The sequence below is a fragment of the Phalaenopsis equestris genome, unplaced genomic scaffold (assembly GCF_001263595.1).
Source record: "Phalaenopsis equestris unplaced genomic scaffold, ASM126359v1 Scaffold001032, whole genome shotgun sequence".
NCBI classification, from domain to species: Eukaryota; Viridiplantae; Streptophyta; class Magnoliopsida; order Asparagales; family Orchidaceae; genus Phalaenopsis; species Phalaenopsis equestris.
Window position 1 is genome coordinate 208,782 of NW_018165471.1, and position 11,602 is coordinate 220,383.

General features: G+C 34.4%; 1 protein-coding gene across 2 annotated transcripts; it reads right to left on the reverse strand.

Moving 5' to 3' along the window:
- Window positions 1-326: 326 nt before the first annotated feature.
- LOC110032821 (organic cation/carnitine transporter 4-like) lies at window positions 327-5,106 on the reverse strand. Of its 2 annotated transcripts, none has more exons than XM_020736585.1 (3): window positions 4,634-5,106; window positions 1,157-1,683; window positions 327-1,086 (listed from the first exon to the last, which is right to left on the reverse strand). In XM_020736585.1, the coding sequence occupies exons 1-3, from the start codon at window positions 5,037-5,039 to the stop codon at window positions 460-462; spliced, it is 1,560 nt and encodes a 519-aa protein (XP_020592244.1). In that variant the 5' UTR covers window positions 5,040-5,106; the 3' UTR covers window positions 327-459. The 2 variants fall into 2 exon arrangements, with proteins under 2 accessions (XP_020592244.1, XP_020592243.1); XM_020736584.1 differs by having other exon boundaries at window positions 327-1,089.
- Window positions 5,107-11,602: the final 6,496 nt, after the last annotated feature.

Genomic DNA, 11,602 nt, shown 5'->3' on the forward strand with positions numbered 1-11,602 from the left:
ATAAGAGCTAATGTTTGGGCAGCATAAAATGATATTGTATTGTGCTAAAATCAATTAATATTATATCTATGTAATCCAACAAAGGAGAGAAGCCATCACAAGAGAATGTGGAGTTAAGTAAAACCTTGCCACATGTGGCAAGTGTGCCTTATTGTATAGCGATTTTTAAGAAATGTGATGCACACTTGTCATGTCACAAATTTTTACTTAACTCTGGAGGCAATCCATATACAAATATAAAAATTTTTCATTAAATACTGATGGACAAATATAATAATATTGAAATCAAGCTTAATAAAATTTCTAATTAATTATTCATCTCAAAATAAATATATGATTTAAAGTTTCATCGGCACAACTCTTTTAACATAATACTCTAATACAAATATCCATATCTAAACAAGATCTAGATCCATCCGTCCAGCACTTCACTCGCACGAATCTCAAAAAAAAAAAAACTCATCTGACAAAATTCCTCTCTCCCCCCTCCAACCCCACCATCGTATCATAAAGCGGCTTATTCATCGTCTCCGGCAAAAAACAAGTCAGCAAAGCTCCGGCGATCCCGCAAGCCCCAAACACCGCAAAAGGCAAACTTTGACCAGCCACCACCACCAACGGCGCCAGAATCGCCCCCAGCTGCGACGCCTGCGTCACACACCCCAACGCCGCATTCCTCACCACCGTCGGAAACAGCTCCGCCGTATATATAAACAACAAATTATACATCGCCGCCATACCGAATATGCCAATCACCCCACAAACCATTCTGAGCGTCTTCATCATCATCCCCGCACCGCCGATAAAGAACCCGATCAAGCAGAACACGCCACTGAGCAACATTGTTCCAATCCCTAATGGCTTCCTCCCTAATCGGTCCAGAAGAACGGCGGTGATCACGTAGGCCGGCATCTCAGCAACGGAATTCAGGGTCACGCTGAGGTAAAGGTTTGTTTTTAGATTGACGACGTTAAGGGTGAGGCCGTAGTAGACTACCGCGCACATGAAGTTGATGCAGATCATTAGTATAAGACGAAGGCGTGTTCTTCGTGAGCGCAGAACATCGATGATGGATCCCGATTCAGCCTTCTGCATGCCAGATGTTTGCTCAGAAAAAAAAAATGAAAATTTGAAATTGAATCCGATTCAGTTCTACCTGGGCGCTTTCTTTCGAGTTCTGTTCATCGTCCTCGTCGTCGAGCTTGAGGGTAACTTCAGGGGAGATCTCTCTGCCATTACACCGTGCGATGGCGCGCATCAAGTTCATGGCTTTGGAGGTCTGGCGGCGGATGAGATACCATCGAGGTGATTCGGAGATGAAGGGGATGATGAGCAGGACAAAGAGGAGGGAGGGGAGGGACGTGACGACGAAGAGGGTTCGCCATGTCCGAAACAGGTAAGCAACGCCCGAGAGGATAGCAATTCCGGTGGAGAAGAAGTAGAAGGTGGACATTCCGGCCACTCCGCGCTTGGAGGGACCAATGGGTTCTGTTGCGAGGACGAAAGCGCAGAGACCGACGCCGCCGGTACCAAAACCGTTGAGGAAGCGGAAGGCGGTGTAGAACCAGTAGGTCGGAGAAAAGGAGGTCAGGATGCCGGTGATGGCATTGAGGATGCAGACGATGGTGAGTGACCCTTTTCTTCCAAGGAAGGAGTCGGATAGATGGCCGAAGATGCCGGCGCCTGGAACAGAACACAGTAAATTCTCGGTGAAAAATTTCGTCGAACACCTAACGTTCATTGATTGATGGAACAAGTCCGCCCGAAACTTGCTATTTACAAATCAACCTCCCTCTTTCATCAATTTTTCAAGTTATCACTCAAATAGCAAAATTCATCTAAAACACAAGCCCATATTTTTCATTTTTATCAAATTCTCAATAATTTAATCATGACACGAGTAAATACATCGATTCAAAAAAAAAAAAAAAACACTACCAATTAGAATTTCATTTGTGACAAATCACTAAAAAAATAATATATATTAATAAGTTAAATGTCATTTGTCAAAATTCGATCAACAACTATATAACCAGAAGTGATTACTCGGGCTAACCAAGACCCAAATATCAATCGTCCGTCCTCAAGTATAAGCCGCCCAGATAGGCAAATCCAAAGGCGCTCTTGAGTTGAGCATGAAAGATCAAGTACAAGAGACCGAGTACGAGGATAACCGTAGATAGAAAATGTCTCAGATTCATCAAAGAAATCAACCGAAAAAAGATCTCTCCAAAAACCCTATTTTAGTAGATACATTACTAATAAGACAACAATACATGTTTAGAGATGTAGAAATAATAGAGTTAAATAATTCAACTATTCTTACAAACGTTGAGTCTTTGTATATAGCCATCCCTACATCATTAATTTTGCCTCCCTCTTAAATATAAAGAATCAAGCATGATGCACATGCACTAATTTATTTCTCTCTTAATTAACATATGCTCTGTCTTAATCAATCGAAACAGCTACTTTATATTAGTAATTAATTGAGGACTTAGAAAGATTATCCCTTTGTCTTGTCTTTTAGTGATATTATTATATATATATATATATAAAGTAAGAGTCAATCATATATCCAAATCTCGTGCGTGGGATTTAAATAATGCCAAATTTGTTCAAAGCATTGATAGCATCAGTCGTCGACCAAAATTATATCAAGCAGCCTCAAAATATTCAGCGCAATTACATATATGCCACATAATTTATTTGTTTACATATATAACACCCAAACTTTTACATTCATGCCATCCAAATCTTTATTTTGACTTTCAAAAAGTGAAATTCAGTTCTTTGATGAACAGGTAAGGTGGCATATATGTAAAAATAAAAAGTTTAGGTGTTAGACTTGTAATACAAAAGAATTGAGTGGCATTTATGTAAATATTCCTTAAAAAAACAAGCGAATATTGTTGATGTGTTGCATGGAAGATGACATTAGTTATTGACTACACCATTAAAATTTTATTATTCGTACCAGAAGTCATTAAAAGTGGGCCACCACAGCTTATCGTTTCATTCTAACAGTGCATAATTAACGGCCCTTAATGATTTCTTAATATTATTTATCTCCCTTTTATTAATTATTTTTTATTTTTCTTTAAATAATTAACTAGACAATTAGCTATACAAATTGAAATGTAACTCTAGAAGATACATTTTATATATTTTGTATGTATCAACTAAGGCATATTGGGGATATAAGAATGTCCAATCAAATTCACCTAATACATATTTATAAAAGGGCATTTACATACAAACCAACTAATTCCTATGACATATCTAGGGTGTAAACGAGCCGAGAAGCGAGCCAGACTCAACTCGTATTCAGCTCGTTTATATTTTGAGATCAAACAGTGTGTTCGTGTTCAGCTCGTTTGCTTAGCGAGTCGAACACGAGCCGTTCACGAACAAAGAGTCGTTTTGACAACCCTAATCACGTAGTCATAAGATGTTAAGGATCGGGGCAAAATTTAAAATATCATTTGAATCTAATTAAATAATTTCTATAATATCTTTTTTAAATAATACTTTTAATTGACTATAAATTTTTTAATTAATACTTTTCATTGATTATAAATTTTTATAGCCTAGTAGTCAATTAAATTTTTTAAAAATACTACTCATCAACTATTCTCGGGTCATATATATATATAATGTAAAAGGACATTTACATGCATACCACTTAATTCAAATGATATCTAGCATCTAAAGATTATTTTATGGTGCCTAAATGATTCACAATTGTTTAAATGGAACTCTTATAATCCTTAAATTTATAAAAGAGACAAAATAATTTTATATTTTTTAAATTGGGTTTAAATAGTCTCCTAAATAATATTAAAAATCAATTTTAAAATAACAGAATTATTTTAGCACTGTATTCTTTTTTATATTCATTCCACCCAAATATACTATCATTTTAACGTGTAAAATAAAAATGAAATTCATACTTTCATATATAAGATGGCATTTATATAAAAATTGAGCTTTTAATATTTTATATGTAAATATGTAAAACTTGAGTGGCATGTATGTAATATTTTTGAAATCCGTGCATCCTGAGAAATTGAATAAACATACAATTATGTGTGATGTCTAATCAAATCAAATAATATGTGATGGTGACAAAAAAATATAAAAATAAAATCTCCAGAAATATTACTCCCCTGTATTCAGATATTATTATGTATTATTCAAGTATTATTAATGAGTTATTGTCTTATTATAATACTGAAAATATTCTTAGAACACAATAACAACTGAATAAGACGAAACAACACGGGAAGAATTTTCTCATGTATTTTAGAGTTTTTTTTTTTTTATCACTTTCACGTGACTTTATCTCAATGGTTCCTGATTTTGAGACGGTTTATAGCATAAAAATAAAGTTAAAATTTTACAGTTAAAACTTAAATGGTTTAAAAATTATATTTAATAATTTGAGTTATAAATATCTAAGAACTCTAAATTTTAAATAGTACATAAATAAATACGTAAAAAATTACAGGGGTATTTTTGTAAATGCAAACAAAAAATCATTAACCGTGAAAACCCTCGCCGGAAAAGTCAGGACACCGCCCCGTAAACCCCGAAAGGCAGCCGCGAAAAGAGCAAAGGAAAGGCGTCTTACCAACCATGCAACCCGCAAAGAAAGCGGACTGAGAAAGCCCTATTTTATACCGCTGGCCGCAGATAAGCCCCCACTCGCTAACCGTCGAAGCCGCGGAACCCTCCACCCACTCCCACGCGCCAGCCGGAATACCGCACTGTTCCGGCGGACAATCTCCAGCGAACCTACAGCGCCAGGCAGGCTCTCGATCCGCGAAGATCATGACCATGGTGTGGAAAGCCTCCAGCGCCCACGCGAGTGTTGTCAGAACGAAGTGCCGCAGCTGCCATCTTCCGAACTCTCCGGCGTGCAGCCGGAGCATGTCGTCGATGGCAAGCCGCTGCGCTGGAGAAGGAGGTTGTAGGGCCGAGCTCGACAGGAGGCTCGCCTGTAGATCTGAACCGCGGTTGGTTTCTTTTTCCGCCATTGCGGGCTCTGAAAGCTTCCCGGTCAATGGTGTTGGGTCCTTCCCGTTAATTTGCTAGGGTTTATATGGAGCTGGCGGCGGTGGTAGGTCTGTCTGGGATTTATTTATTTAGTTTATATTAAATAAATTAGGCAAATTATCTAAAATTTATGAGAAAATAGCCCAACGGAGAAAATAAAAAACGAATTTCGAGAGAAATCGACGAGAGGATCTAAGTGGACAGAGGGGCACGTGGGGCACGTGGCACAATCCCCCTCTCATAGTTTAAATATTCTATATATAATAATAATAATAATAATAATAATAATAATAATATTTGTTATTGATATTTGTTCTCTATTTATAATTTTTTATATAGTGAATAGTTTAAATTTTTTTGTATTTTTTATATTTGAGTTTAAAATTAATTATACAATAAATAAAGAATAATATTAACAATAAAAATATATACATATTAAATTATTATAAAAAGTTTAGGATAGTTATTAGGAGAAAAAGATCTTCCATAAGAAATTGAAAAAAATGAGTGTTTTTATTTTTTGTTGGGGCATTTAAATACATGACACATAATTATTATGTATTTACAAATCTGACACCTAAAATTTTATTTTTACACACATAGCACTCAAGCTTTAATAAGATCTTTTAAAATGTGAAATACACATTAAAAAACTAAAATATTATCTATACAAATATGAATGTTTGTGTGTAAGATATGTAAATACATAAACCTCCATGACCAATAAACCAAGATTAAGTTTGCAAAATATTTTATAAGGGAGCCAAAAGAATCAATAAAAAAAAAAGATAAAAGTTTTACATCCATACCGCTCAATTTCTATATTTTCATATATCTAACATCAAAATTTTAATTTTTGGTATATTGGTTATTTAGGGTCTATTTGAGGCAGCTGCATTGGTTTGAAGAGGCAGCTGTGAGGTTGCTGCAGAAGAAACTGTTTTTCAAAAAAAATGTGAGGATTATTATAAATTAACTATTTTAATTTTAAAAAGTCAGATCGTAGTTTTTTGACAATCTCCACAATTTAACAGGTTAAGTTAAAAAAAAACATGTTTCCACCTTAGTAATTTTTAAAAAGCCATAGGAAAGAAGTTTTCCAAAACTAATTGCTGGAGAGAAGAGCAACTAAAAGGTTGTCCCAAATGAACCCTCAATTTCTATGTATTTATAATATTAACATTGAATAATAAGACACTGAAATACTCATAAAACATTATTTGATTAAGGGAATCACTTATGATTTTCTTATAAAGTGGTCAAGATTCATGCAATATTTACTAACTATGACACTCCTAAAATCTATAAATATACCTCAACTATCTTCGTGAGAGGTTTTGGATTAGAATGAAAAGATTGAATGGAGCTCCAACCTTTTGAGGATTCTTGTGCTCCACCACCATTGAACTACCATCACTCGACCGACATCGTCCCACCACAAGTGTGTTGTAGCACCATCTCTAGGTTGCCACAGTCCACAAATCACCGTCATTAGCTGCTGCCACCATCAAATCATTGTCCTCGGATGATGTCAAGCCATTGTCGCCACCATTGTCAAAACACTGTTATCAGGTCATAACTCCGCCTAGGATGAGATCTTCAGATCACCACTGCAGTGCTAAATCGTTTACGTCGGTCCACCCGTCATCATGTTGATCCACCATCACCAAACTATAATCGCCATGAAACCACCATTATCAACTGACACAGAGCCAATGATGTCATTATTGAACTATCATTGTTTGGCCATCGCTATCATTGTCGGACTACCACCATCACCGTCACCAAATTGTCATCTCTTGATTAACATTATGTAGGATCATCGTAACTCGACCACCATCACCTTCACCATTATACTACTACACTTACGATACAACATCATTTATCACCAGATTGTGATCATCTAGCCACCCTCATTATTGTCATGATACTCCAACATTAACGAACCATCATCACCCATACCATGACATTATTTCAATCATCGTCACCTGGCCACTACCACCATCAAACCGCTATCACCCAGTCGACATTGTTAGACCCGTTGCAATCATTGAACTATCAATGTCAATCAAAAGGTGTTATTGACACCACCACTGTCATTATCAAATCATTATCTCCAAGCTACTATTATCGTGAGATCAATGTTGCCCGACCACACTGTTAGACCCCCAACCGTTGTAGTTGGACCACCATTGCCTTGGTGATGTTGCATTTGTCATTGCCATTGCCAAACTATTATCACCTTCGTCGGCTCACTTTCTTTTGATCCCTATCATTGAACCGCTATCGTTTATGAGCTAGCTGACCATAGTCATGTGATCAACATCAATGTTATCATCATTGTTTCTTGGTTTGTTGTTGCAATTGTTATCAGGCTAGACCTCTACGTTAGATCATCATCATCAGATCATTATCATCTAGCTATTTCTACTAATATTTTTGGATCAATGTTGCCTTGTGACCATTGTCATATGCAAATTAAGATATCTCCCGCACCCCTACCATAGATCTTTCATCATCAAAATTGGGTCACTATTACTTCCACAATATTTTCTTCCATTGTAATATTATTTTCTACTATTTAAGTGCAAGAAAAAGTATTATAACATACATTTAAATAGTGAAACAACTTCAATTGGAGTATGCTCCGTGATTTTTTACCTTTTAGGTTTTTCACATAAAAAATCTTGAAGTTTCATCTATAGACTTTTCTTTTATCTGTGTGTGCTAAAATTTTATATAATGCTAAGATGTTAATTTACAACCTAAATGACGTTAATTTTCCCAACACACAACAGCTTGACAGCGTCCATGGGAAAGCATTCCCACCCTTACAAAATTTCTGACAATCACTAAATGATCAATAAATGTAATATTGGTAATAACGGAGCCTCTCGATCTAATGCTTTCCATTCTAAGGGATAACCTTAGGGTCTAAGATTTCAAGTATAATCCTTTTTCCTCCTCCATAAGCATTTATCTTGCAATTGAAGACGATTTAGGTTTGTCTTTAGAGGACCAGGGGTGTAGGATAAAGGAGTCTATTAAAGAAATTTTTCAACTTCAATGTATGATTTAACTACATGTACTAGCACAATCAGATGAGAGTTGCAAGCCACTAGGTGAAAAATTAATGGAGAATGCCTCACTTGAGAATACTCATACCCTTTCAATGCAATGACAAATCCTCTCTATCGGGCCAAGATGCCCATGGGCTCCAAAAATTCAAAATACCTCGGTCTTCCTCAAAGAAGAAAGAATGAGAGAATGAGATGAGGGAGTTTACCATGAGATTCTGGGTAAAATTTTTAAAAGACACGTGAGATAGAGATAAGACACTACCCATAAATTTTATTTATAAAAGGACTTAAGATTTGGGATTTGAGATTTCCCATAAACATAAGCCCTTATAGTTAATTCGCCCGATAATAGGAGAGCACTTTCGATTAAGGCTAGCAATTAAACATTATGTATTCAAACTTAGCGAACAGTGGCAACAAATTTAGGATTTTTAATTTATGAAATTAATTATCAATGTAAGCTTAGAGTGCGTGGTGGGGGGATTGATGAAGCTCCTGATCAAGATCCCATGATTTCATTGTTCCGAGTTATAGTGGCCTCTAGCCTACTTAGTCATACAAGGTTAGTCAACCCAACCTAATAGAATGATCTTTATTAACGATCATAGATTGCTTTGTCTAAGGGAAACCTATAGACCTGAGATTGATATTTATCTAAGGGGACTATTCTAAGTCGACCTTAAAGATAGAGGGTTTCATGCCCTATCAAATATATTCTAAAATTCATAACTTAAAGGAGAAAAATATTATTAGAAACCATACAAGCTACAACTGTAATCATAATATAATGGAGTCATTTGACGACAAATCATTAGGTCCTAGGGCTTTGGTCATAATCGTTTCTTAAGGTGTGTTTGGTGGCAAAATCACATGGATAGAGGACTTAGGCCACGTCTTTGCAATCACAAATTTATTTTGAGTTTAAATTTAGTAATATATTTGACATGAAATTAACTCCATGTGAGTTTAGGTTAACACTAGATTTGTTCATCCTGATAAATAATTGTAGAGGGTGGATATATTTTTCTCTTTAGCTTTTAGTTTTTTTAGTTTTATTTAAAATATTTTAAACTTTTATGATTTGAAATTTTAATTTTATGGGTAGACCCTTCTGGTTGAAATTCTCGAGCAACATGGCCATCATCAAGGTGATATTTGAAATTCTTGAAATATTGATATTTGATGTTCGTACAATTCAAACATTACTAAATGTTAATCATCTCAACTACACTCGAAGTGAGGAGGGGGATCAGATTGATTTAGTGAGAAAGACCCAATCTTGTCAGCTTCAACCACTGTGAGAAGGAGGGTCGGACTCGTCAAGGGTGGGATTTACGATCTTACCCTATACACAAGGTGACTCGTCTGAGAGTGTGTCTAATTATGTATTTATCAATTTAATATTTGAAAATAAGACTTTTTTTTAATTAAAGTACATACATATTTCTCAAGACAAATTTCATTTTAGCATAAACATGAAGTTTTCCCACACAGTATTCACAGATAATTAAGATCATAAAACTTAAGACAAGTGGCAGAGCACATTCAAGCATCAACTTTATTAGTTTGATTTGGTTTATAAACAATTTTGCACACATTTGGGGCAACCTTGATTTGAGCTTAAGTATGTTTTGACTGGCACAACATTCTCGGACGTTCAAGTTCAGGCAATTTAGATAAACGACAGAGCGCATGCATGCATTTGACATTGATAGCAGCCACATTTTCAAGGCGTGAGACATTTTGAAACTTCATTCAATTTCCCGCATAACATTTTCAGACAAAATCGATCAAACATTCCACCTCTGTCCACTTGTGCATTTGTGTTGTGGATTCAATGGCGAGATTTGAACTCATGTGCATTATTTGGTCCAAGTGGACTCCACAATACACGAACACTTTTCCCCATGGACAAAAATATACAGGGTTGGTTCACTCCACATATAATTCAGACCTTCATTTATCTTCTAGAAGTATTAGGTAGCTTTTGGCATGCAAAGAAAGTCATGCAAGGCCGATATCCCGAGACACCGCAGTCAAAGTATTTGAAACTCACACATATATATATCCCTCGTTGTGCTGGGAGGGTAGCCGACAAATTTTTCTTGTCATGCTCTTAGAAGTTGCACGAGTTTGCTCGTTGTGACGGGTAAATCGCAGAACGGATCTCGTCTTGCGCATCTCATGTGAGCTTCCCCATTTATGCTAAGAAAAACATGCACGAGTTTACTCATTGCACCAAATATATCGTGGAATATTTTATAGGAGACAAACTTTTTATACATTTTGCAAGGCAAGTAGATGATCTTGATGCTTTCTTTCTTTCTTTTTTCTTTTTTGATTTTTTGGTTTTTTTTATGTCTCTTGAACCAAGGTTGGAGAAGCGAGTGATTGACAAACCCTAATTCATGGAAAAAGAAAAAAAAAGTTAAAAATATTAATTATTATATAACTAATATTGGTTTTTAATTAATAAAAAGATATTATATATTTATATAACAATTATTTAATTAATATTAAACATTTTAAGGGATTGGATATGGTGGATAATGATATATTAGTTAAAACTTAAGTTAATTAATAAACTTGCAAAGGTTAATAAAATAAATAAACAATTAATAATTAATATTAAATTATTATTGATAATAAATTAAAATATATAACTAATAATATGCAGTTAAATAATACATAATTAATTAAAATTTATTTAAATAATATATCATATATGATAAGAGCTATTATACATCAAGCTTAATACTATTGAACGACAAATAAATTTATTTATGAACATAAATAAACGAGTTGAACCATATTTAAGCTTGGTTAATGCAACGAATTTTTTTTTAAAAAAATTAAAGTTATCATCACTAAATTTAGCATAATAAAGTTAAATAAATAATAAAAAAATTAAATAGATTATTATAGCAATAACAATGCCTCCATGCAAAAAAAAAAAAAAAAAAAATACAAAAAAAAAAAGAAGAAGTAAGAGACATTTATATACTAACATACATATAATCAGGCATATCCTATGCATTTACTATATTTACATATCTAACTCCTAAACTTTACTTTTTTATATTTATACCATCCAAATCTTTCATATCCAATAAACATATAAAGTTCTGATTTACAGATAATGTGGCATGTATATAAAAAGTAAAATTTAGATGTCGGTAAATATATGTATATGTATATGTATATGTATGTATGTAGATTTTGTAATAAATAAATAAAAATAAGACATGTTAGCTGGATAGCTGGACCAATAAATTAATGTAGCAGTTAACAAAGCCAATAAATTATTGAACAGTTGAGGAAATTAATGGAGCACTTATGAAGATTGGGATGGTGCCGGATAAATGGATAGTCATGGATGGCTTTAATGCATATCTTATGATATGTTCTTATTCTATATTTTTCATTTTTCATACCATTCAATTCTTTTATATATATATATTCGA